This window comes from Plectropomus leopardus, chromosome 6, assembly GCF_008729295.1.
Source record: "Plectropomus leopardus isolate mb chromosome 6, YSFRI_Pleo_2.0, whole genome shotgun sequence".
NCBI lineage: Eukaryota > Metazoa > Chordata > Actinopteri > Perciformes > Serranidae > Plectropomus > Plectropomus leopardus.
In genome coordinates this window covers 6,612,097-6,638,882 of record NC_056468.1, presented here as the reverse complement: position 1 = coordinate 6,638,882, position 26,786 = coordinate 6,612,097, and the positions used below count along the sequence as shown (strand labels likewise).

General features: G+C 39.3%; 3 protein-coding genes across 4 annotated transcripts; all 3 read left to right on the top strand.

Annotated features, from left to right (window-relative positions):
* The first annotated feature begins 88 nt into the window (after nucleotides 1-88).
* LOC121943925 (mothers against decapentaplegic homolog 2) lies at nucleotides 89-13,188 on the top strand. 2 transcript variants are annotated; one of them, XM_042487535.1, is made up of 11 exons: nucleotides 89-237; nucleotides 1,299-1,713; nucleotides 4,094-4,183; nucleotides 4,418-4,611; nucleotides 6,717-6,851; nucleotides 7,535-7,597; nucleotides 8,090-8,143; nucleotides 8,306-8,518; nucleotides 8,681-8,818; nucleotides 9,671-9,815; nucleotides 10,846-13,188. In XM_042487535.1, exons 2-11 carry the CDS (start codon nucleotides 1,478-1,480, stop codon nucleotides 10,967-10,969), a joined length of 1,392 nt encoding a protein of 463 aa, XP_042343469.1. In that variant the 5' UTR covers nucleotides 89-237; nucleotides 1,299-1,477; the 3' UTR covers nucleotides 10,970-13,188. The 2 variants fall into 2 exon arrangements, with proteins under 2 accessions (XP_042343469.1, XP_042343468.1); XM_042487534.1 differs by having other exon boundaries at nucleotides 7,535-7,609.
* A 1,825-nt stretch (nucleotides 13,189-15,013) lies between these two features.
* Nucleotides 15,014-16,583, top strand: LOC121943927 (immediate early response 3-interacting protein 1-like). The gene is made up of 3 exons (XM_042487538.1): nucleotides 15,014-15,162; nucleotides 15,582-15,683; nucleotides 15,797-16,583. The coding sequence occupies exons 1-3, from the start codon at nucleotides 15,072-15,074 to the stop codon at nucleotides 15,850-15,852; spliced, it is 249 nt and encodes an 82-aa protein (XP_042343472.1). The 5' UTR covers nucleotides 15,014-15,071; the 3' UTR covers nucleotides 15,853-16,583.
* Nucleotides 16,584-16,666: 83 nt separating this feature from the next.
* Nucleotides 16,667-20,403, top strand: si:ch211-12e13.1. Its single transcript, XM_042487536.1, has 5 exons — nucleotides 16,667-17,052; nucleotides 17,801-17,964; nucleotides 18,659-18,901; nucleotides 19,015-19,224; nucleotides 19,425-20,403. Exons 1-5 carry the CDS (start codon nucleotides 16,811-16,813, stop codon nucleotides 19,616-19,618), a joined length of 1,053 nt encoding a protein of 350 aa, XP_042343470.1. The 5' UTR covers nucleotides 16,667-16,810; the 3' UTR covers nucleotides 19,619-20,403.
* Nucleotides 20,404-26,786: the final 6,383 nt, after the last annotated feature.

Sequence of the window (26,786 nt, the reverse complement as noted above, 5' to 3'; positions counted from 1 at the left end):
TTGAATAGGAGGGATTAAGAGCTCGTACGTAGCCATCACGTTTGTTATGTTGTTCCGGTCTACCTAACCTAGCAAACTAGCCTCAGTAGCACTGGTAGCAACTTGAGAGGAGACCACAAGCCTTGTCAAAATTAGCCGCAGCACAAAACAGTTCAAGCATTTTTATGTTAACAAGGTGTTCAGGGGGCTGTGCGCATCTTTTTCTCAAACAGAGGAGCTTTGGACTTTAAAACTGGGGTAACTATTGAAATGCTTTCGGCTGTTTTCTCGACTTTGGAGCATGTTGTTTTGTGTGAGATATGTTGGTCCGTTAGCCAGCGGGAGCCAGTTTGGAAGAGTTCGTCCAAGATGCTAACTCATTTTGTGCCGTGTCTGTCTTTTAATAAAAGTCACAAACATGCACTAGCTATATAAAACATAACAACGTTTAAATTCACGAAGCGACGTTTTGTGTCATTAGGTTAAATGTAGCCCGGGTATATTTGACAAGCTGACATTAAGTAGCAAAGTAGCGCGACTTGACTGTTGCGCACAGGAGGGTTTTTGTGGATCACAACAAAAGGATTTTTGATAACAAGCTGGCAGCTAGCTCGGGTAAGCTAGCTAACGTTAGCTGACCTAGCTAGATGAGGACTTCAACATGAATTCCCTACGATCTCCCGACTTTAACAATGTTTTTTTGTTTTTAGCTAAGGCTACCTCAGGATTTTGCTTTTAATCACCCAGTAAGCTAATGCTAGTGAACTTATTGTTGTGATTTGAGTGAAACAGGCCCCCCTACCAGATAGCTAGCAGCCGGCCTTCCCAAGCCAGTTGGTGTTAGCACAGGGGGGGCCTGTCACAAAACACTGTCCTTTTTCATGTTCATTTAATAACGTCCATTGTGTTATTTATTGTGTTAATTAGTGGCTGGTTGTGTTTGCATCTATGTGCGGAATGCGACAGTATGAGGCGCACCCCGTATAATAACTTTATAAGTTTGCATGCTAGCTAGCTTGGATGTTTGTGACAAGCTAACGTCAAGTGGACATCTCTGCTTGTTCAGCTTAACTTAACTGTATTAAACATTTTGTGAATTGTATTATTAAGTTGTCTAATGTTAGCAATGCTGCAGTTTAAACAGTCTGATTATTTTATTTAATATTCGAAGTTTCATTGAGTAATAAGCAACATGTCTTTTGTTTTGATGAGGTTAGATATGGTTGTTTTTTCCACCATGTTTTGTTTGTAATGATGTTCTGTGTGTGTGTGTGTGTGTGTGTGTTTGTGTGTGTGTGTGTGTGTGTCTTTCTCCCAAGGTGTCCATCTCTTTTGAGTAAACCCTGCTAGCACTGGCTTCCACCCTGTGACTCACTGGTCACTAGAGGGGCCCCATCAGAGTAAGGGCCCAAACTGTATCTCCAGGTCCCCTCTCTGTCTGTGTGTGTGTGAGACCTTGTATTGAGTCCTCTGGAGACTCCCGGCTTGCCCCGCTAAGATGTCCTCCATCTTGCCGTTCACCCCTCCTGTGGTGAAGAGGCTGTTGGGCTGGAAGAAGTCGACCAGTGGCCCGGCCGGAGCAGGAGGTGGAGAGCAGAATGGGCAAGAGGAGAAATGGTGCGAGAAGGCTGTGAAGAGCTTAGTGAAGAAATTAAAGAAGACAGGCCAGTTAGATGAGCTGGAGAAAGCTATCACCACACAGAACTGCAACACCAAGTGTGTCACCATCCCCAGGTATACTGCCCGACACTTTGCTGTTTAAACTAGGGTCAGAGAAAAAGCTGCTGCTGTTACACACGTCTCTGCAAGTATGCCTTGTTGTTAGTTGAAACCTTGGGCTGGTTGTAGATGCAGATCTTGGACTCATTCTGTCTTCACTATGTTTTCATAACTTCCTGCAACTCTTACCAAGTATAAAATTAATGACAATGTTAAAGCTTTGTTTAGAGATGCAAAATAGTAGAACACTATATTCATAAAGTATGAGCTGAAAATGAATCAAATCACTGCTTGTTTACTATTGTAGTAACAGATAGTATGTATTTTGCTATTGGGGAGAGAAACAATAAAAGGGTGAGAGAAGATGTTCTCTTTATCAGCCAGCCAGCCTTGATGGCCCAGACTCACGTCAGTGGGAACACCATGTTAACTGATTCATTCCTCACTGATGTGCTGCTAAGTAGCACATCAGGTGTTTGTATTTCTATAGATAGTGGGCTGGCTGTTATCGCCTGAGAATTGTTCTTGGCTGCGCTGTTACGTTTGTAGAGATACAGTGGCTGGCTTAATCTGAATGAAATAATTTCTTGCAGAGGACTGTAGTTGTGGAGAATAACTACATGAGAGAGGGTGGATTGGGAACCCCAAAAATGCCAGATTGTGTCATTGCCACCAGCCATACTTAAAAGGCACCTTGTATATCAGTTAGTCATGCTGTTACTTTTAATTTGTGAAGAAAACTTTGTTTTTCTTGCATGCCTATACATAACATGGTGAACATATTAATGTATTAATTGAATGGGGAGCACGTTAAATGACTGACAGCAAATCAATCATTCCTTTAACTTGTGCACTATGAAGTCCTTCTTGCTTCTTCTTACATTGTTGGTTGTTGCTGTATAATTGTTTCCGGATGGTTTTGGTTCATGGTTTCTAGTTGTGGGATCATTTAACTGTCCACACATCCCTACTCAAACAAGACGGCTGCATGGTCACTTCCTGAATATGGGAAGTGGCAGAATTAAGACACTGTTAGCAATTATCCACAGTAGAACCGACCAGGACAGCACATCACAATCCCATTGACACACCAGTCCTTATTCACAATAAAAACACTCTTCCTCCTCTTCTCTGATTCTCAGATATCAAAACATGTGTTTACAAACTCTTCCACAATAGCTGCAGTACAATACAAGTCTTATCTATCCAGTTGTATGCTTAATAGTTACCAAATGCATGCATTTTTGCCAAAACCTTACTGTCAAAACTGGAAATTAAACTTATCTGCGCTCCCTTCAGAGCTAGACTCCAATACTACGTTTTTTAAGCAAAAATGCATGTGTTTAGGAAGTACTGAGCATAGTAGTGGGAATTTGAGTTATACTATACAAGGTGTGTGAGAGTTAGTAAACTGATATTTTAATATAATTTTGTTGTTGTCAAAGTGATCCACAATCAATCAGAAATCAATATGTTCACCATTTCCCATGGAGGCAAAAATGTTTTTTTCAAATTCAAGGTAACATGGCATGACTAATTGATTTACAAATGACAAATAGTTTTGTGGGTGAAGTATTCCTTTAATATCGGTACATTTTGATTGCAATCTGTGAGGTCAATGTATGCCCTGCTTGCCACTTGGGCATTCAACAATCAGACTGACACATAGCTTCCTGCAGGAAAAACGATCTGTTGAATCTACAAGCAGCGATGGTTGGTGGACAAATAGTTAGTTTCCTGCCCTGTCACAAAGCAGACAGTTCTAATTTTGAATAATAGTTGAGATCCCACCAAAGTAATAAAGTCTAGTACATGTTGTTGTGTATTTGTAGCATTCAAAATGTAGAATTTGTTATTGTCCTGTTATTCAGAAGCAACAACTCCCATTTGTCCTCATTCCAAGTTTTAAATTTCTTATTTTTTTTGTCCATTTTCTTGTGAACGTTTTCAGAATGTCTGAAAATGGATATTTTTTTTTCAAGGTTGCCTCCTCCCTTTCCCCCTCTTTTGTGTCATTGTGTGTCTTCAGCGTTTGTTTGAATGTCTCCAGATAAGTTCTGACATAAATGACTGTAGTGATAAAGCTTTGAGTCATTTTAAGTGTTTGATGCAATGCCATTGTTGAAGAATGCTCTTTGTCTCACTCATTGTGTGTGTTAGCAGATTCCATGTTGTGTTTTTTTCCCTCTTAATTCTGTCAAAAAGGCTTCTCTTATTTGAAGTTCCCATCTTTTCTTTCCACAACCTGAATTTGATGTCTTTATTTTTGCCATATGACTCTAATAAAAGAGGCCTTTTAATGTTCACATTACCCATACTGAAACTTCTGAATGAGCCATGTCCCATGTTTATCATTTGTTTTTTGTTTTTGTTTTGTTGTTTTCTCTGTGCACAGCAATTGCTCTGAAATATGGGGACTGAGTACACCAAATACGATAGAACAGTGGGATACATCAGGCCTATACAGCTACCCTGACCAAACCAGGTGACTATCCTCAACTATTGTATGGTGTTGCATACAACTTTGATGTGGGAGAGTTGTTATTACAATGTTTGAGGTGACGGACATTGAGAACATCTTTGTTTCTCGTTCTGGTCTCCACTCAACCCAATCCATCTCCATTTCCCTCCCCTGCCTGGCCATGTTATTATGTGTCACCCCCTTTCCCCTGTGTCTTCTCCCCATCTCACCACCATCTCCTGTTTGCTGTTCAATCAGATCCCTGGATGGCCGCCTGCAGGTCTCCCACAGGAAGGGGCTTCCCCATGTTATCTACTGTCGCTTGTGGCGATGGCCGGACCTTCACAGCCACCACGAGCTGCGCGCCATCGAGGCCTGTGAGTATGCCTTCCACCTAAAGAAGGATGAGGTCTGCATCAACCCCTACCACTACCAGAGGGTGGAGACCCCAGGTGAGATAACACTGTCCACTTTAACCTTAAACATGCGTGTGTCACTCTGAATTATTGTTGCATGATTATCAACTTGCACTTAGACTTGTGAAGCTAAACTCAGATGCAATACAGCACCATTTTTAACACACTGTTAATTAGAATTTTGTTAAACCTCCCACTAACCAAAGTCCCAGTCAGATTTAATTGTAAGATGACTTAAGAGATGTGAAAATGGGCCAGTTTGTGATAAGAATAATTTGATATTTTGGGAAACATGCTCATTTGATGGAATGAGAAGATCGTTTGCCTATTCTTGTATGTGGGGCTGTTCCATGACTCAGAAATATGCCGGTCAGGTTGGATTTGGCAGTTCAATATGAATCTTCAATGTTTTGTTTTGTTTTCAATACATAGTTTGAATGGGCTCCATGGGATCATCAATGTGACAGTGGAATTGACGTAATATAGTAAACAAGCTAACTGCACTAACGGTTTGCTGACACTAAATTTTAAACAAAAGCCAGACACTGTATCATATGTTGCAGTAAGTTGTAAATTTACCTTTTCTAAGCTGAAGGTCTCTACGCTCTCCTCCTTTGTGCCGCTGCCTGTATGACCATAGCTTTAACTGCCAAAGAGTAGCTTGAAAGTCAAGAGTGCTCACTCTGCAGCAAAGTCTGGGGACCAAAACCTCCTCAGAAGTACACTGTAGAGGAAAAAAAAGACTGCTCAACTTAAAGCAATCTCACTTTAACTGAGGGTCTACAGCTCATGATTTGAATCACCAACTTTTAGGGGGGAGCCCTTCATGTCTGTATGCTAGGTATGAAGCTACAACCAATATGTATCTTAGCTTAGCATAAAGACTGTTAACAGAGAGAAACGGCTAGCCTGGCTCCGTCCAACAGTAACAGAGTGGGTCTACCAGCCCTTTAAACATTCACACATTAATATGCTATCTAATTTGTTTAATTCACAAAGAAAGACAGCATGTTGTTTTATGGGGGATTTGATTGCTGGGTTTACTACCTGGAGTCTTGTGGTCATCTTCAGGTTAACAGGCCAGTCCCTGCACCTGCCAAGAAATAGTGTGTATAAATGATTTGTACTGATTTCACAAACCACATGTAGTGTGCTAATCAGTAATCTTTTAAGTTGTTTATTTGCAGACATTTTTACATTTGGACAAAAAGACAGGCTAGCTGTTTACCCACTTCAACTCTTTATGCTAAGCTAACTTGCTGGCTGTAGCCTTATACAGTATTCAGTAAACAGATTTTCGAGTGGGGTCAATCTTTGCATTTTACTTTATGCAATAAAGCAAATATGAGTGTCTCCCACAATGCTGTTGCTGGATATCAGACAGAATTGTTAATACGTTAACACCATTTTAGTCTTACATTGCATCCATTCCTAACTGATTTTCTCCAACCAATCACAAGAGCACAACATATCTCCTGAATCTAAAGTCATTTTAAGACGTCTCTGACGCAAAGCTGTGTCAAAATACAGTTTTTAGTAGTGGAGCAGAGCTACAGTGTCAGGCAATGTTGAGAATACAATGAGTTTAAGAACAGCCTCAATAACAGTATTGATGGTTTTTATAGCACTTGCTATTGTTGTTATTACTCCTCATTGGTTGAAGCACACTACTTGGCAAAAGCATTGATCTTTCCCATGGCTCTGATTGACTGAGTTTTAGTCCCCCCGCAACACTCATTTCAACAGAGAAACTGCTGTTTCATGTCATGATGCCAAACAAATCAGTCAGCTTGGTGAAATTAGCGAATTCCAAGGTCTGGACCCAGGCGAAAAAATGTCTATTCCATAAGAGATTCAGGGATGTACAGTCTTAAAATCTGCAGCAAAACCTGCGTCATTTTGCCTGAACAAGCCATTGATCTGTTGAAATATTTAAGTTATAGTTTCACTGGGCAGTTACAGTGTTTCATCATTTACTTATTGCTGTTGTAGTTTTTTTCCACAATCATGAAACTCGTTTCAAAGCACCTGTTGTTTTTTTTGTTTGTTTTGTTTGCATTAAAACTCCTGGCAGTAATTTTCAAAAAGAATATAACTGAAAAGAGTCTTAACTCTTCTCTTCTGACACTTTTACTCGACAGTGCTGCCTCCTGTTCTTGTGCCAAGACACTCAGAAATCCTGCCAGAGCTGCCACCTCTGGATGACTACACTCATTCCATACCTGAGAACACAAACTTTCCTGCAGGAATCGAACCTCCAAACAATTATATACCAGGTGAGTTCATCTGTGCACTTGACAGGAGGGATGATATTTGGCACATGTATTGAAGAGTTACATAAAGTGCTAAATGAAATCTGAAAGTTTTGTTACATACATAATTGGAATTATTGTCATTCTAGTTTTCTATATGCAGTGTGTTACATGGTATCTTGTTTGTATATGTAGAGTTGTTGGGTTTCTTTCCTCATAATGATATTGTACTTATCAAAGACAAACTTGTGATTCTCTATTGCTTGCATTTAGCTGTGTATTTCCTCTGCTGTTACTATCTATATCAGTGGTTCCCAACTGGTCCAGTCACAAGGTCTACATTTCTCCTTAGTCATGAGTTCAAGGTCCAAACATTGGATAAATTACCACATATTCAGTTTTTTTTTCTCACAAAATGTAAACAACAGGTTAGCTTAGACAACAAAGAAATAAAATATATTGCAAGAGTAAATGAAAAAGGCACTTCATTTTTTTTTTTTTTTACTAACTTGACAAATTCATCAGTCACTTGCGGTCCATTTAGAGTGGACCTGCAAACCACTTTTGGACTGTGACTCTTCAGTTAGGAACCATTGATCTTTATCACTACAGGGCATACTGTTTGCTTGATTTCAGTAGGTTCAAACATCCATATTAAATAATGATAATATCGCAACTCTTTTTTTGTCCCCTCTTCATTTCAACAGAAACACCTCCACCGGGCTACATCAGTGAGGATGGGGAGGCCAGCGATCAACAGATGAATCAAAGTATGGACACAGGTACCCTAGACTAGTAATTCCTTTTCCTTCTCCTTTCCTTCCTCACCTCCCCAGCCAGGTTAAAGTCAATTTATGATCTCCTGGAATAAATTTGCCAAAGATGCATGTGATTGGTCACAGTCACTAACACGACAGTTTGCAATATGTACCCTGTCTCTCCTGTCCTAATCCAAATTCTGTGCATCAGGGTGCATTTATGTCTTCAGTGCGCTGTAGTCAAGTACATTTTTGTCCAAATTGCACAACAAACAACTGTCAAAGCAACATGTAGGATGCACAAACACAGCTTTTTGTTACAGAAACAGTAAACAGCATCGCTCCATCACTGTGATGCAAATTGATAAGGTTTACTCTATAATTACGGCATTCCTTTGCAAGCCACCACTTTCATCATGAGCCTTTGATGCGACCCACCTGGTACCCGTGTCCTGGTGTCCTGTTGTGCTGTCAACCCATTCATATCACTGTTTTCTTTGTCAGGTTCTCCAGCAGAGCTCTCCCCCAGCACTCTGTCTCCTGTCAATCACAGCATGGGTAAGATGACAATCTCATCTGGAACTATACAAACAATAGAGCATACTGTGTATTAGTACATCACAGGTTGGCACTTAGTGAGATGGATATAATACACATATATTTTCGGTGCCTGTCTTTTCATCAGCATATAAACCTTCCTGCCATGTTCCTCTACTGTAGACCTGCAGCCGGTGACTTACTCTGAGCCAGCCTTCTGGTGCTCTATAGCCTATTACGAGCTGAACCAGCGCGTGGGGGAGACGTTCCACGCCTCTCAGCCCTCGCTGACGGTGGACGGATTCACAGATCCATCAAACTCTGAGCGTTTCTGCCTGGGCCTGCTGTCTAATGTTAACAGGAACGCCACTGTGGAGATGACCAGGAGGCACATAGGTATGGCTGTGCGTCAGGTAGCTTTACAGTGACTGATCGTCTGTAGACAACCTGTTAGCCTCTGACAGTTTGTTTTAGCTTTTACTGGTCTAGTCTTACATATTGACAGAACTTTTTCATGTCAGATTTCATGTTGTAGCTTCTGTCTGTCTGTATTTACAGGAAGAGGAGTTAGACTCTACTACATTGGAGGGGAAGTATTTGCGGAGTGCCTGAGTGATAGCGCCATCTTTGTCCAGAGTCCAAACTGCAACCAGCGGTATGGCTGGCATCCAGCAACAGTGTGTAAAATTCCTCCAGGTAAGGTGCTGAACATGCCACCTGTGGAGTAATGAGGGAAATGTGAATTTGACAGAATGGTACCCACTGGACAAAAGACAATGATGGAGTGGATAGTTTCAGGGCATAAATATATGGTGCTCTTTCCAAGTAAATGAAGTGGATGCTGGAGATCTTGTTGCCCAGCAGACCCATCACATTGTATCCTGATTGAAGATATTTTAAGCTAGAAAACAACTTAAAATGTATTTTTAATATAAAAATCCACCTCCTGTTGGTCTGACAGCTATTTCTGAAAACACTGTAGGTTGCTTCTTTGTGGCAGATGGCTGCTGTGATCAGCTCAGATTCATATGGTTAAAAAGGATTCTAACGGGGAGTCATGGCAAAAAAGCTTTGTTAAATGTATACTGTCTATAGAAACCTGTGATTATTTATTTATAGGTACAGTCCACCTCTTTGCCTCTGTCACACTTTTTCATTCAGTCTAAACTGTCACCGTGCGCTAAGGATGCTACCTTAAGCTATGTCTGATTAAACAAGGCATTTTGTAGTTGAGTGTGAAGGCAAAAAGGAAATAAAATCCATGATAAAAAATAGTGCAATCACTGGTTGGCTTTGATACAGAAAAACTCAGAGCTCATCTTTTCAACCACTGGGTCTGATTCAGCATGCTCATACAGACTTGCTAAAGCCCACTAGAGATAATGATGCCCAATATACCACAAAAATCTGGGCAATAATTAGCTACATACACAATGATAGACCACTGCCAACCAGAGGCCAGATTTTAACTTTGCCTGTTAAAGTCTTATGAATGACAGTAAAAACCCACATTAACTGCTGGCCTGTTTATCTCTTTGTTCCTTTTAGGTTGTAATCTAAAAATCTTCAACAACCAGGAATTTGCAGCCCTGCTGGCTCAGTCAGTCAACCAGGGCTTCGAAGCTGTCTACCAGCTCACTAGGATGTGCACCATCCGCATGAGTTTTGTCAAAGGCTGGGGAGCAGAGTACAGGTGAGCACAGCTAATGGCATAACATTTGAATGGCTTAATTATTGCATGCTGTCTATTCGGGTTTGAATTACACTGACTTTTAACCATGCGGAAAATGTATTAATTGGGACTATTTCTTTTTTACCAGTGAAAATTGTTTTTCTGTCACAGCATACAAAATGGAACATTGATCCAAAACTTTTGATTTCTACATCAGCTGTTTGTTGAGTTTGAGTCGCGGGGCGGATAATTGATCATTCGATCAGATTACAGCTGATCACATCCATCCCACCGAGCAATAGACATCACTATAACGTTGTCTCCTAGCTTTAGCCCTTTTATAGAGCAAGATTTATTGGCTACATATAGCCTGATTTTAGACCATATTTTAAAATAATCATTAAATATATTAAAAATACAGAAAAACCCAGAAAAAAATAAAATTACTGCATACTGCCACATTTACATTATGAATGTTTATTTTTTGTCATATATTCTGTTTACTCTTTTATCTAGGCTAAAACTAGATGTCTACTAAACTTTAACTTTTCAGCCTTGAATAATTGAAATCGAATCGTCCGAAGACAAATAGACCTATAACAGACATTTATTAAATGTCTTTTCATCGTTAAATTGCTCCGTGGGATGGATAAGCTCTGATCTGCAACAGTGGCGAGGGAATACGAACATTTAGACCCAGTAGATCAATGGTTAAGTTTTGCATGTGGCATTCTGCTGTTCCGTCTGTGCCCAGAGTGCGCTCTGCCTGCCGAGAGTGTGATGAAATGAATAAACTGAATGGTAGATGTATTCTAATAGTGCTCCTAATGATATTCCAGCTCCCAATATATAAAATTAAAATGTGGTGGCAGATGCATAAATCATAGTGGGCTGCCACAAATAAATTGTATTGTATAAATAAAGTTTGAGAAACCCTTTAAAGCATAAAATGAAGCATTATACAAGTAGTGCAAGGAGTAAAAAGGCTTCTTTATGTTGTCATAGAAATCAGCTATTAAAATGTATTAAAATGTATGTTTTTGTTTTCCAGGCGGCAGACTGTCACAAGCACTCCTTGCTGGATCGAGCTGCATTTGAACGGTCCCCTGCAGTGGCTGGACAAGGTTCTGACCCAGATGGGTTCCCCATCTGCACGCTGCTCCAGTATGTCCTAAACAGCTAAAGAAACGCCCCCCAAAAACGCAGCCCCTTACATGATCATTAAATTCTAAACTTGTGAGTCCTTTCATGAAAAAAATGGAACCCCCCTCCCCACCCACAGAATGAATTTTCTGTACCATTCTTCATAGTATTTGTGGCCCAGTTCCACATCCCTCTTTTAACTTTACACACAAAGACATAAACACACACATACACACAAGAACAAATGCACATACACTGTCGCACCCACACACACACACACACACACACACACACACACACACACACACACACACACACACAGACTTTCAGTAAAAAAATTGGCACTTTGTTACCCATCTATGTCATGCACCTTGTTAAATTGCTTTTCCCCAAATCCTTAATATTAGATCTATTTGTGGTACAAATAAAATGTATATTGGTTTTTAGTCCAGGAAGTAGGGGAAATACCAAAAATATCTGTGAATAGTTTCTCAGTATTGACGATTGCTTGTATGAGTAACACCAGCTTGAATGCTAAAATGATTTTTGTTCCAGCCCACCCCAACCATTGTTCTGAACCTGAGTTTACTTTTCTCTGGGAAACTTGGCCCCGTCTTTTGTCAGGGGGAGGTGGCTTGGTGAAGAAACGATGGCCTTGGTGGCCGTTCTCCTCTGAAGGAAACGCCACAATGTGTTTATGAAATTTGAATTGACTTTGCCAGAATGGCCCTTTTTGTAACTCTTGACGTGTGTCGTTGTAAGACATACTTCTTAATGGACAAATAGGAATGTTAATTAAAAAAGTAATTCCAAAAAAAAAAAAACCCCGAACAAACTGCAAACTTTATCTGGATGTAGTTTATTTCTTTGTCATTATATGGCACTCTACATGTCCTTGGTTTAGTTGATTTACATTGGACAGCCTGGTATGGAAGTTAATGAGACGTTGGCCAGGCTTTGCAAGGTGCACTGGGCAGGGACCAGAGAATATCAGCTGTTATCAAAAGCTTTTTTCTTTTTTCTCTTATTGACTCGACACTGGGAGTCCTGGGGCTCTCCGAGGTGAAGCATTAAGTGTCTCACCAGGAGAAATTGAAGGTATCAATGAATTCATTCTGTTTTTAGCCTATATCCCCATTGTTTTGCTACTTTTTTGTATTCTCATGTATTTTTATATATAAATATACTTAAAATTTTCTGTCGTTCACTTTTTATTAAAGTAATATTTTCAAGACCACAGCTGTTTCTAAAGTGACATGGAGGGCATGGATCATTCCTTCGTTTTACCCAAAAGGTTTAGTTTGAATTAATTTCCAATCGCAGCTCTTTGTCTTGGTAAAAAAAAAAAACAACAACAAAAAAAAAAAAAAACCCCCCCTGCCCCACATGATGTGTAGCCTGTTTCTATCCTTTTTTTTTCCAAAGAAATCTGGTGCATTTAAAGTACACAAAACAACAGATTTGCCTGAAAGCCAAAATCAACTCTCCTGTAATGGTTTTAATGATTCCAGAGGCATGTAAAACTTTGTAATGGCCATTCATTCAGTCATCTCTTCACTTTTTTTTGGAAAACACACGTGACCTCTTGTAGCCTTTTGGTGCTTATTCAAGCGGGTTAAGGTCAACCAGATACAATTGGCTTTTTAAAGTGTAACAGAAACATAGGAGGAGAGCGTTTTTCTTCCATGGGAAAAGAAGAGCGAATGTGCCTGCACACTAGGACATTCTGTGTTAATGTGTGTATTGTATTTGTTCTGTCTATAAAATACAGTATGTACAACAAGACTTATTAGCCTAAACTCTGCCATTCTTGTCATTACGTGGCTGTTGCGAGTTTAACATGTTTCCCCCTCCTCCCCTATTTTTGATGTAAATGTGTTTACCTTATGGCACTAGTGATTGTACTTTAAGTGCACCTAGTGAAGTTTGGATTTGGGGAACTGAACCATGTGTTAGGGTCCAGTGTTACATTGTTTTTATCTTTGGCCTACAACATATGAATGTGAAAAAAAATACATTACAAAAACTGACGTGGACCAGACGTACATATACATAACAGTAGTACAGTATGTGTGTATTTAACAGTAATCTTTTTGCAAAGCAGTCAGTACAGTAGATGTCGCAGTTGTTTTACCAGTAGAGGGCGGTATTGATAGAGCAGTTCTTTTTTTTTTCTGACCATAAGCTTCTCAGGCGTGTGGCATATTATGCAGACTTCATAAAACACTAATAAAGATTTTTATTCTCATGATTCTGTCTGTTTTGTGGGTGTGTTTCTTGATTGTAGCTATTAGGGATATGTGTCAATGAAAACATAACTGAAGACTGGTAGTTAGACATGGGATTTAGTCATTTATTACAGTAATTTGCAGGTGAACTCTGGATGCTTCTTTAAGCAGAGTAATATAGGAACTAGTGGTTGCTGACGATACCTACACTGTTTGGTAAAGGAAAGTAAGTGTGTTCACTCATGATTGTATTTTTAAGCATTATTTGAGATTTTGAATATTTTTATTCTACTTAACTACCAATAATTGTACTTTACTACATTTCAGATGCTAACATTTTACTTTTGACTTCAATATATTTATTAGACAGCTAAACTTAGTTTGCAGAATTGCCTATAAAATCATGCATTTCTTTTACATTAAATTACTCAACAGTTTAAAAAAAGTAATTAAATTACCTCTACTGTGTTCAGTCCACCATTGATTAAACAGTAGTTGAAACAGTAAAGTGTAGTATATTTAATTTACTTGTTAGCATTTACTTTAGACTGGATTTACTGTACATGATACAATTTTGTGTTTTCATTGTACATAATATTTCCACTTCACTACATTTCAGAGGAAAATATTACTTCACAATATTTATTTCACAGCTTTAATTTCTAGTTATCTTTCAGAATGAGTTTCTGAATGAGAAATGTGATCTCATTATAAAATATGATGCATTGTTATAGGGGATATTCAACTTCCTTCACCCTGGGCCACCTCACTTACTTTTCCCAAGAAGAAAATCCACTAGCAGTAGCACAGGTCAGGTGTGCACAGGGGTGTTTCTAGGATTTGAGGACATTCGAGGCTTAGGCCAGACCTTTGTAAGGGGGTACAAGGGATCCTTAAAAAAAAAAAGAAAAGCTCAATTTTGTTGCTTTTTTAAATGCACTCTGGCACCTTATTTACATTTAAAGCACAAAAAATAATCTTTGTGTGAATCAGTTTACTTTCATTTTGCATGATAAAATGGTCCACAGGCCACTTGGCACTTTATAGTGGACCACATTTGGCCCACAGGCCATAAATTGAGTATCACTGTCATAACGGCACCCTCCTGTGTGTCCATTATCTGTCTGAGAATCTCAGTGTTGTATCAAAGTGTGTTTCCTCATCATATATTATTTCCCCCTGTTAATGCATAGTTCCCGCCTCAGTGGTTAGGTTTGGTCGGGGCACAGGTGCACAAGGACTTGGTGAGTAAAATAGTTCAAGATTTCCTTATAAAAACTGTATATGGTTATTTTTGAATAAAATAAAATAAAATAAAATAAAAAAGGGTTTTGTCCACATGCTCAGGTGGGGCAGAGGAATAATCTGTTATGTAGCTCCTATGGTTTACCATTGTTTGGGAGCATAAATAAAATTTGTAGTGTTAAAATGACAATTAAATAATATAAAATATAGCATATAGTATAAAATGTGCAAAATTAGTATTTCACAAAAAGAGGTGGAGTGGGGAAAATAGAAGAGGGAATAACAAACTTATAATAAAACTATATGTGTATATATATATATATATATATATATATATATATATACACACATAAACAAATATATATGAGAAATGTATTAATAAAATACATAAATAATTTAAAATAGAATTATGTAAGTGCTCACGTAAAAATAAGTGCTAGAGTAATTAAATACACTAAAATACACTTAGGTTCATAATAAAACCATGAAGTGATATGTATTATCAGTAACAAAACGTAAAAAACTAAGTTTAAGAAACAATCTTCGACACAACACCGGTGTCAACAAGCCGTCACTCGGTTTGACCTTCCTCAGCCACCGTAGGCTACGTCAGAAGTAAATACTGTCGGCTAGCCTACATTTAGCCACCTGTGAAGACAACATGGCTTTTACTTTGTATTCTCTCATTCAAGCGGCGATTCTGTGCGTCAATGCTGTGGCTGTACTGCACGAAGAAAGATTTCTGAGTAAAAGTAAGTGGCTGTAGTTAAAATTGTAAGCGCCTGTAACTGTCAAGGGAACAGTCGAAACAGGTTAGCTAATGCTAACTAGCTAATGACATAAAAGCTTAACAATTTAAGGAACTTTATTAAGGCTAGGGGGTTGTTACTTAAAGTTGCTTTTCTTGCCTTTAATGGACAGCCAAAAGAGGTTGTTCCCCCTTTAAATCTAATGAGTATTTATTCCATCATCCTACTTTTAAAAAAAGTTTTTGAAACAACTGTATTAACAAAACCACCATGTGATGTGTAGGAACATATCACAGCAAACAAAATACAATCAAGACAGTCTCTTAATTTGAAGGAAACACTACAAAGAGCACTGTTTGTTTTCTTTTAATAATGAACTGCACGTCTGTATATCTGTCTTTCTGTGTTTTTACCACCATTAGTCGGCTGGGGAGTGGACCAAAGTGTAGGAGGTTTTGGTGATGAACCAGGCATCAAAGTGCAGCTAATGAACCTTATCCGCTCAGTGAGGACAGTGATGAGAGGTGGGTGTTTACTCTTTAGTGCACATACAGTTTGTGTAGTGGTGAGTGAGGAAGAAGCCCAGTGAGACTCCTTACCTGCGATCATGTCTTCTCCTGTCTGTTTTGCTCTGCAGTGCCGCTGATAGCAGTGAATGCTGTGTGCATAGTGCTGCTGCTCCTGTTTGGATGAGGAGGAGTGAAGATGGGACAAACTGCTGTCAGGAGGACATCTCCATCACCTCAGGAACCACTTCTGCAGAAACCTTTGATCTTGACTCACAAAATGCCTCTTGAATATGAATATTTTCATTTAATATTTCACTTCAGTACATGGGATATCTGTCAAGGCCTGTTTTTCCAGCACAGTAATTTAAAATAAGTGAATGCAGCTGTTGAAATGAGCGCCCCTTGTCTTTTGAATAGTACAATAAAATGCTTGGGGACAGTTTTTTATTTATCAGATTTAGGGGGTGGCTGGGGGTGTGACTTTGTTTTGTTTTTTGCACATAATTATCCTCCCTGGAGCAAGAAATATTTGTCCTTGAGCCTCCCTGAGTGACTGAAGGAATATACACGACTTTCTCTTCACCATAAATAACCAGATTTCAGTTCCTGACTATGATATATGGTGTAATTTAGGACATTTTAAAGAAAAATGTAACAAAAACAAAACAAAAAACACAATACCCTCCCCAGTACCTAAAGAACATTTAAATTTCACCACCCCCTCCCCGCTCTTAAATAACGAACAGTTCCCAACACTTGATTTGCTGATGATGAAAATATGAATGTGAAAAAACGTTTTTACACTTTTCTGGGGGAAAAACTGTCACAAAGAAGCCAAGTGTAAAACGTTTGTGATTTATACACTGAAATGTGTTACGGTTGTTAAAATGCTCGAAATGAAAGAGTGTTTTTAAATGTTGTGTGTTGACGTGTTTCATTTCCTAAAACAGTCGAGCGTGGTGTTGTTTGTCCCTACCGGCGCTCCGTAAAGTTAGCCAGCGTAAGGAGAAGTTCCGGTGGCTTTCACGTCATGGTGCAGAGCAGAGTCCGACTCTGAAAGAGCATTATTATACAGTAATAGGCAGTGCTAATATCTTTTTAAACCCGCTGTGTCGCAGTGCAGTTATCTGTGAAGAGCTGTAATGGGGAATGCGCAGAGTTACATCGCTGCCTCGCTGTCTGTGTGTTGTGTGTATTTGGTTTATGATCATATTTACCGCTCTCATAAGTTGCTGAAAACAAATGTTCTCAACAACGACAGCCTTCCCAGTTTCGTGTATCTTTACATCAAATATGTGACAAGAGCGCTGACCCGGAGGACAGGGTACTTATACACAGCACCTAGGGAGCAGAGTGAAGTTGTTTACACGCTCCTCAACTGCAGGTAAGCGTGGTCACACGGTTCACATGCAAGGGACTGTTCATTATTTATGAGAGGGGAGGGCGTGGTGCAAAACAATATTATTTTTTTGAACATCGGGAAGGGAGTTACGTTATTTGAATTGGCTAATGGGAGGGGTATTAAGCTTAAAATGGTTGTATTTTGCATTTACAATAAATATCCTCTGAACTGTACTCTATATTAAGATGACAACCCGTCCCAGCATACTCCACACCATGGTTAAGTGAAGTTAAATATCTGAGATGAGGCCACTCCCATGTTGTGCTTGTGACGTAATTCGAAGCCAGAGTCTGCACAGTTGGATTTTCGCGATGGTGGAGTTCAACACCTTAACACCCAATTTCCAATGAAGTGCCACAGATTGGCATCAACAGCTGTCAGTCATGACAGAAAATCCCCTTTCTGTGGAATGAAATTAGTGAAAACCAAACTGATCAGAGGAGCGATCACTTGAACAAACATCAAGGTGATGAGAACTATGTTAAATGACAAAAAACATCTTTGGGGAAAAATTTACTTGGCATGTACTTAAAGTTTTTAGTTTTGTCTTTGTCCCATTCACTAACATGGGGGGTATGATACTTCACATCATTTATCGTAAAAACACACCCCAGCCACCCCTGACTCTGATACTGTTCAGTCCCTAAGTTTACATCAGAAAGCTTTTTGAACTGATAGAATATACTGCTTGTCATCTACATCATGAGTCAGTGTATTTTGTCTTTCTGAGGCTGGAGACTCCCCTGTTGAGGAGGTTCAGCAGTGCTGCAGGTTACGGCTGGGATTATCCAGACACTGAATACAGAGACATCCCACTGTGCTTCCCAGAGATCCTCTGCCGCAGACTGCTGCTGATGTCACTAACAGATAAAAACTTCAGCCTGAGTCCAGCAGGTAAGACGTAAGACACGTTTAGAACATCTCTTTAAAGGAGCAGTGTGTAAGATTTAGGGGGACTCAGTGGCATCTAGTGGTGAGGATTGCAGATTGCAACCAGTTGAAACTTCTCCCGGTTAGATTTCCTTCAGTGTTTATTGCACAGGAGTTTTTTAGCGGGAGCCTAATTATCCTCAGAAGGCTCTTTGTCTGCAAAACAAACGGACCTGGTAATTTAACCCTTTGAAATCTGGAGCGACATCACTTTCGTCCAGGTCACTTACGCCTCTTCCTTTGCTATAGAAATGGACCCAGTGATATAAACTAGTAAAAATACAAAATAAAGCATTTTCACATGAAAAATCAGTGTTTTTCTAACACCTCTTGTCACAGAGGTGCTGTGAAACTATGGTGGCCAGTGCAAAAACATGAATGACCCTACCCAGAGCAAGTGTTTGGTTTGTCCATTCTGGGCTACTGTAGAAACACGGTGGTGCAAACATGGTGGACTTTGCAAACAAGGACCCGCTAAGGTCTAAGGTTAAAAAAATGAACGATTCTAATTTTCAGGTGATTTTACAGAAAGAAAACATATAATATTATATTCCAGATGTGCCAATATACAGTATATCCCCCTAAGTCCTACACACTGAACCTTTATAAGGATTTCTCTAAGCTGATTAAAAATAGTAATTGTGAATACCTTTTGCAGGTCTGCTCCGTGTGCGTCAGAGTTTGAAAACCCTCGAGCCAGTCGATGAACTGAAGAGGGGTCCGTTCATGCTGCAAGTTCGAGTCCTGGAGTACCGGCAACTTGATGCAGGGGTGGAGGTGGACATCTGTCTGTCTGCCACTTCCCGTAGTGGATGTGCAGTGTGGGAGAGCGTCCTGACACTGCTGTCCAAAAACAAGCACCACAGAGCTGGCAGATGCTCACATGAGGATGAGCATGCATGTGAGCAACAGTCTGGTTATTTCTTATCACATAACAAACAGAAATTATTTTCTTCCTGTTCATAGTAGCATTGAGTCTGTCTCTTGTTTTTCTGCTCATGTGTCTTTTGACAGTCCAACCAGATGAGCCTGTGCCAGACAATGTAAAGCAGGTAGAGCTGAGAGTTCCCAGGACTACCGGCCTGCAGTGTGTCTGGTCCTTCTCCGACAACAACCCCTACCGGTTTCTCTCTCTACCGGCCAGGCTCGTCGGCTACAGATCGCAGGCCGCACCAAGTCTCTGGATGCTGTCTGTCTGCTTGGCTGAAATAGAAAAGCACAAAGGTAAAAGACCATTAGCCAGAGCATAAAAGCTTTTAGATTTGCTATTTAAAGGGATAAAAAAAGGAACATGCCTTTTTCACTGCAGACTTTTTGTTCGTCTGTTTTTTCTTTTCCTGCTATGGCATGTCAAAATTTCCCATGTGAAAAAGCATTTTAAGCAGTTCTGGTCACACTTTCTCATCTATCTGTTGTGTCATCAGGGGTTGAAGTCATCACAGCTCCCGCCAGCGTCACTGCCCACTTTAAGGAGCCTTTGTTGGTGCCTGGCAGAGTCACGATCAAGTTTTGGGAGATGACCAAAGACAAGGATCAGTCTCCTGCTCGAGGCCTCAGTTTTGACATGCAGCAAAATGGAAGTAACATATCTCACATATGTGGACTGATTTCTAGGTGACTGATTAACATAGAAGCTAAATATATGTAGTTTTGTCGAACTAAAGTGAGATACTGAAATTGTACTTTTTTTTGTTTTGTTCTGTATAACTGAAGTCCGCACAATAAGCTGATCAATATTCAACTTTGTTCTCATATGATCATAAAACAATGTCTATTTATTGAGCAATGAAATTAAATATATTTTCATAAGAGCATTTATTAATACATGTATCTGCCTCGGGCACCCTCTTTTTTTAGGGGTTATCAGCTTTATTGAGTGCAACCGCTTCAGCATCACTAATGTTTTCTTTTTTTGAAAATGAGAATAGATTTGATCATATCACAAAAATCCATGTCATACATCCAAAAAGTGATTTTTCTGTAAAATTACACTGTCAAAACTTGCACTGTAAAATAAAGTGTGCCATGTCCGGATGCATATGAGGAATTGATTTAAATACATGCTGAATCACTTGTGCATTTTGAGTTGTTATATAAATCACAACAGATATGTCAACATGTTTAATTGTTGTGTTCTTGAAAGGACCAAAATAGATGAAAAATCATTTCAATTGAAAGCTGTCTGATAAGTTGATGAGCAGGACGTTATGCTATAGGTTCCATAGGTTTACTGTACATGAGCACTTTGTCAGATGGCATGTTGACTGGTTGACAACAGGCCAATGCAGACATCATCCCTACAGGGAACCAAGACTTTTCAATATTTGATCCCTCTGTTATTCCTGTTTGCAGCTTTCATATACAGTATGTGAGGGTCTGTCCTCCTGTATTATTTATAGGAACACATTCAGTGCATATGTGAAGTCATGCATCCCTGTAGCACTGCAACGTATAATAAAGGGAAACAGAAAGGAATTGTGTTAATTTCTGAGCTTCGGAGGTGCTGTTAGGCAGATTTTGTTACTTTTGGATGGAGCCAGGCAAGCTATTTCCTCCTGATTCCAACATTTATGCTCAGCTAAACTAACTAGCTGCTGGTGTTCCTGCTTGTGGTCCCAAAAGTGAATATCAATTTATGTTCTGTGTTTGTATCCAGGTGGAAAAAAAGTGCAGTTGTGAATGTTAAGATCATTCAACTTGGAAAAAAATTAACAAAAACAATTCAGCAGAAGTCAAAATGAGTGAGAAATTGTGCTGGTGTGACTGCAATCAGCGGAGCATCCCGTGACTGCCTCCGTGCTCGCACTGGGAGCAGTTGTAGTTTATAAGATGAGGGGAGGGCGTGTGTGAGGAGTCTCTGTTTGAAGACATCCTGCAGCGGAGAAATCAGTTTCACCGGCTGTACTACAGATCAGAGGGACACACTGTGACAGGGTCATCCCACCTCTGCCATGTGATTTTCATTACAGCTACTTGGGGAAGAGCTCAACTGTGGAAGGCTGAAGGTAAAAACATTTTAGAATATTTGAATTTAAGTGGATTTTTGTGAAAATTCAGATTTCTCTTTGTATGATACTGTAGTTATTCTTGTTATGTCACTTTTGTGACTGACAAAGATTAATAGTGAGTGTTTTGTCACAAACAAAGGAAACTTGAAACGCTTCAATTCATTTTGACAAAAAAGTTATTCATACATATTCAAGGTCAGTTTTAGGTCTTTAAAACAGTTTTAATTCAGCATTATTCTCTTATTTCTCCTTGTCCTGCCAGCATAAGTTCCCTCTGGTACAGTTAAAGCTGGTACTAACCTTCTCTGAGTCACTGCTGAGACAAAAACAGCCATTGCGTACTAAAGCGTTAATGCAGTGAGTGTGTTAAAATCAAATCTATTTTTCATCTATTGTTGCTCAGTCACAGCCACAAGCTGGAGTGGAGCACGCTGACGCCCGCTTGAACATGTACATTGGTGTTATTATTCATTTATAGAGTCCTGATTCTGTCATGCATACGAGTCACTCAAGTGTAACAGGGTCAGTCTGTTAAGCTTCTGTACAGAGTGGATTGAATTTAGCATGTCGAGGCGTAAAGTGGAAACACTCCTCTGGAAGAAGTCTTTTAATGTTGTATTTACTGTAAGTACTTCATTTGTCTTAAAGCAATTTGTTCATCGTGTGATCTTTAAATTGTGCCACACAAAATTAAATGTAAACATAAAGAAACGATTCTCTCTGCTACTGTGGTTTCGGTTGAAACTAGATTTCTACAGAATTTAGTTTTAATACTTGGAAACCTAAGCAAAATGATTGGGTAACAAGTTACAATTGAAATTTGGCAAAAAAATTATTTTTTTTAAAAATGGTATAAAAAAAGAAAGAAAGAAAAATATATAGAAAGATAAAATAGTCAATAATAATTAATAAACAACAATAATAATAACAGTAACAACAATATTACTACTACTATCACTTCTATGACTAATAATAATAAGACTAATGATTATAATTATTATTGTTATAGTTTTCTGGACATTTTTACCATTTTATTACTATTTTAAAATAATTCTCTCTCCCTTTTTCTCTCTCTTCTCTCTTTTTTAAAACCAATTTTCAGGTCTTTTTCTTTTCCAAATTTCATGTAATTTGCGTGATACCCCTTGCCAAGTTGCTCATTGCCTCTTTAGGCACGCTTTCAAAACAAAGCAAACCAATTTGCTCAGGTTTTTAAAGGTTTAATTGCATGTGAAACGTGTCTGAATGCTGCATAAGAAAACTGGTGTTTAAGGTTTCAAAGTACCTTTAAAACACGTAACATTCTGGCTAAAGTATGTTCTGGACTCACACACTCACTTTATCTATGTTGTTTCTGTGCGGAGAAGGGGAGGGTGTGTATGTTTTAGCAAGATGAAACACACACACACACACACACACACACACGCACACACACACACACACACACACACACACTCCTTCCTCGGTTGGAGCACTTTAGAGTAGTTCATCTGTCTCCATCTTCAAAGAGCTGATCCTCAGGGAATTTAAGTTATTTTTTGCTTCTTTTAAAAGTACCAGCTTCATTTATTTATTCACAGAGGCCAATACTAAATGACAGCATGTTCTCTCATACTGTTGTTCATAAAGTCCACTGCACTTACTATTACCTGCCCCAGTTACTGTGTTGATGAAAAGATGTGAATAATATTAATACTGCAACTGCACAATATGTAAACTAGGGGACAGTGATGTGGATAAAACTGTCTGTTACAGTGCATGGTGTTAATAAAGATGAACCAGCAATGCACAAGTTAAAAGTGACCCATTTGAAACCTGAGCTTGATTTCTTCCAAAAACATGGGAAGAGGGAAATGAGCAATTCGACATGAAATGGCCTGAGAATGAGAAGAAATAAGTAAAACTTACATCAATAAAAAATAGCAAATTACATGAAAAAGGTGAAAATATATAGTATAGTTAATATATACATTTTATGGACATTTGACCCCAGTATTTCAATAATATTAAGATTCTTTTATGAACTTTATACCACTCAGGTCTCACTTGTAAATGAGATCTGGATTTTTCAGCAAAAGATTTATCAGACATTTATGGTGCCCAGAGGATGGATCCTGCTGTCTTTGTTGATCCCCTAACTTTTTTCTCTAGTCCCACCATAAGGTTGACATTTCTGGTTTTAAGTGAAATGTCCCTAAACTTTTGATCTAGCACCACCACTATGTATATATTTTCATTCGTCCAATACTTTTGACCATTTATCATACAATGTCTAACCCTCAGCTGTACTGTGTCTGGTGCCAATAACCTGGTGGCCATAGTCATCCTAAACATTAGCATGTAAGGATGCTAACAGAAGCTAAATACCTGACATATCAAGCTACTTCATAAGACTGAGCCAAAACCCTTATAAAACAGACTTCAGCTCATTGATTTGTAGCCAGCAAGTTTTACATGTTTTATTTGTCACATTCCCAACATATTCTGCCTTGTGCAGTGAAACACTTTGGTGCCTCTACCACTCTAAAATTAGTGTAAATAAGAGATATATGTAGTAATAGGTAGTAATATATGTAGTAATAAGATAATATGTGCAGAAATGGAAAAAATAAATTTAGCAGTCGAGTTTCATATATATATGGATCCAGGGTGGTGGAGGTAACATATTACATCAGAGGTGTAGTCTGTCAGAAGCCTTGACAGTGTTCCTGTTCAGGATTTGGATGGAATAGTCAAGTCAGTTTTATTTATTTTTGCATTTTGCCTCTATTAGATAGGACAGACTAAGCGTGAAAGGGGGAGAGGGCCAGAACAACATGCAGCAAAGGGCCGCAGGCTACAGTCGATTCTGTGGCCACTGCCGGAAGGACACAGCCTCTAAACATGGGGCACCCGCTCTTCCAGGTGAGCTAGCGGGTGCCCCAAGTGAACTTTACTTAAAAAAGCCCATTATCACAAATCACAATTTCCCTCAGAGGGCTTTACATATGACATCTCTCTGTCCTTGGACAATCACAGCGGATTAGCCTTTCCATTCTGGCTCTGTGACTGCTGCAGCGCTGCCCTGACCGCAAGAGTTCAAAAGGCCATTGTTCAGATGGCTTGAATCCTTAATCCTTAATAATTCTGCCAGTCTTGGTCCTGCACCGCCTGGTGTAAATGTCCTGAATGCGGGCAACCGTACCACTCTCTGCAGGACATTGCAGTCCTGGGTGCTGCTGTAGTTATGTTCACAGACAACAGTGAGGGTTTGTGAGTCTGTTTGGACAGACCATGTCAGGTCTAATACAACCACTGATATCACAAGGATAGCTACATAGATTAAAAAGGGAACAGCAAACTCACTGCAATTAGACAAATCTCTATTATCACTCACCATGCAGGTGTATCATCATATCATTCAATCCTATAGCAGAGCAATACATCTGATGTAATACATCCGTGACTGTATAGTTTTTGAACGACACATAGCTTATTGTTACTTAAGAGCTTATTCATTAAGCATTGTTATTGCCTCTATTTTTACATCAAAACTGCCCTGGTGTCCTGCAGAGTTTATTAAAACTCTGAAAGCAGCACATTAGATGTAAGGGTGTATTTAAAAAAATATCTATTTGGTTATAATCATTCCATTATAATCCATTATTTTACATGAATTTATAGTCTGATACTATCTTACATGGTAATAATCTTACATTAGGATTGTGACAGTCCAAAAGGTGGAATAAGTGAGTAAAGTAGAGACAGTCTGTACATTTCTATTGTTAAAAAAATGTTAAATCAATGTTAAAAGAACAGTCCAGCCCCAACTCAAAAATATTTTTTTCCTCTTACCTGTAGTGCTATTTATCAATCTAGATAGTTTTGGTGTGAGTTGCAAAGTGTCTGAGATATGGGCTGTAGAGATGTCTGCCTTCTCTCCAGTATAATACAGCTATATGGCACTCGGCTTGTGGTGCTTAAAGCAGAGACAAGCGTGCATCTAATCACGGATGAGAGGTTCCTGTTTGTGGTAGCGTGAGATGTAAACATTAATGGCTTTCCCCTAAACAGAGCTCTAACATTCACTACGTGATCTAGCAGTAGATGCACACCACCCTTTTCACCCTTTTCATGGTAATATATAATATCTCCACAGCCGATATCTCAAACACTCGGCAAATCACACCAAATCAATCTAGATTGATAAACGGCACTACAGGTAAGAGAAAAATCTGTATTTGTGATTCGGGGGTGAACTGTCCCTTTAACTCCAGCTGATAAAGCTAGTTAATAGTTAATAATTAAGTTGATTTCAAACTACAATTTCCAAGATCAGAACTAATCTGGGTTTTCTGTTTTGTCTCACCACAGTACGGGAAAATACATGAAGAAGCAAGGAAAAGGCAACACTGCTACCAGCATCCCCCTCTCTTCCCCACAGGGGAGCAGCAGTGTGCAAGTCTACCATGACTACCAGAGTGTGTCTTTTAAGATGTACCCTGGGAACGGTCATGCTTTAGAAAATGGCTCTCATACCAGGACAGACCAGGTCACCAGCCGAGATGGTACAGGCAAGATGTCCTCTGTCCCAGACATCGTCCCTAACATCCAGGACCAGAGGTGCAGCATGAAGGACGAGGGTGCTATAAGAAACTGGGTGACGGACTCCAGCAGCCAGGCCTACTCAGGGCCAGAGGACAACTCCACTCATGAGACCCTGACAGAGACTTCAACTCTGACCTTTGTGGACGTCCACACCTTGGAGGACTCAGCAGAGAACCACAGCCTCCACGGGGTGGGGATGGTTTACCTCAAGGAGTTTGTGCTGATAGATGATGATGATGATGGAGACATGTCTCTGAGAGAGAAAACGGTGACAGACATGTCCGTCATGGATGGAAGAGCTGCTGACCTAGTGTGTGGGAGGCTGCTGTCCACCTCTAGTTGCTCAGTGTCGGAGTGTAAGGAGGAATCTCTGGCTCCTGAAGCACCTCCAACTGAGGAAGTTGAGACTCCACACGGAAAGAAACGCTGCTGTTTCTGCACTATTTTATGACCGAGCAGGACCCTGCAGCAGTTTGTGTCAAAGATCAGGATTGTGAAGCTGTTGTAAATGACTCGAGTCTGATCTCTCTGGGAAAACGCGACTTCATACTGGGTTTAAATATGTGTTCCTGTTGAAATGCAGCAGAGCACATCTATAGGTATGGTACCATACTGTTGTGTAATTTCATTTTCTTAAATTTTCTTTTTTTGCGCAGATTTTCTGGCACTGATTTTACAAAGCTATTATTGGACATTAAAAACAGCAAATATAATTTTGTCTTTCTTAAATGTCTATCACTAACTTGTTTTTGTAACATTCCTTATAAACATATAATGCTTCCAGTTTTAACATTGAAAGAATTAGATTATGTGGGTTGAGATAATCATTTTAAAGTCTGAATATCTTTGACATCTATTATACAGTTTTGATACTAAAAAAATGCATGTTCCTGTAAATTTGCTCTGAATGACAGACTCTGTGATAACTACACAGGTCTACAAAGGTCAGGTGCTATCAACAAATAAAGATATCTCCAATGACCAAACTGTCTGCTCTTGTCTCCATGGACACACTTTGTTTGGCCATGTTATGTGGAAAAAAGCACAACTGCAATGCAAAAATATAAAGACAAAAAGATTTACTGTAATTTGCAATTTGTTACAGTAAGCAAAAATAAGAATTGTGTTTTTGTTACCTTAGAATGAGCCATTGATATTGACATTCGGAGCGGGCCCTTTTCAATGGAGTTT

Coding starts and splice junctions, on each gene's coding strand:
- LOC121943925 (XM_042487534.1), top strand. CDS start 1,478: ATGTCCTCCATCTTGCCGTTCACCCCTCCTGTGGTGAAGAGGCTGTTG. Junction 6,852..7,534: donor TCCAAACAATTATATACCAG/GTGAGTTCATCT, acceptor TCATTTCAACAG/AAACACCTCCACCGGGCTAC. Junction 9,816..10,845: donor GGCTGGGGAGCAGAGTACAG/GTGAGCACAGCT, acceptor TTTGTTTTCCAG/GCGGCAGACTGTCACAAGCA.
- LOC121943927 (XM_042487538.1), top strand. CDS start 15,072: ATGGCTTTTACTTTGTATTCTCTCATTCAAGCGGCGATTCTGTGCGTC. Junction 15,163..15,581: donor AGAAAGATTTCTGAGTAAAA/GTAAGTGGCTGT, acceptor TACCACCATTAG/TCGGCTGGGGAGTGGACCAA. Junction 15,684..15,796: donor AGTGAGGACAGTGATGAGAG/GTGGGTGTTTAC, acceptor TTTGCTCTGCAG/TGCCGCTGATAGCAGTGAAT.
- si:ch211-12e13.1 (XM_042487536.1), top strand. CDS start 16,811: ATGGGGAATGCGCAGAGTTACATCGCTGCCTCGCTGTCTGTGTGTTGT. Junction 17,053..17,800: donor TACACGCTCCTCAACTGCAG/GTAAGCGTGGTC, acceptor TGTCTTTCTGAG/GCTGGAGACTCCCCTGTTGA. Junction 18,902..19,014: donor ACATGAGGATGAGCATGCAT/GTGAGCAACAGT, acceptor GTCTTTTGACAG/TCCAACCAGATGAGCCTGTG.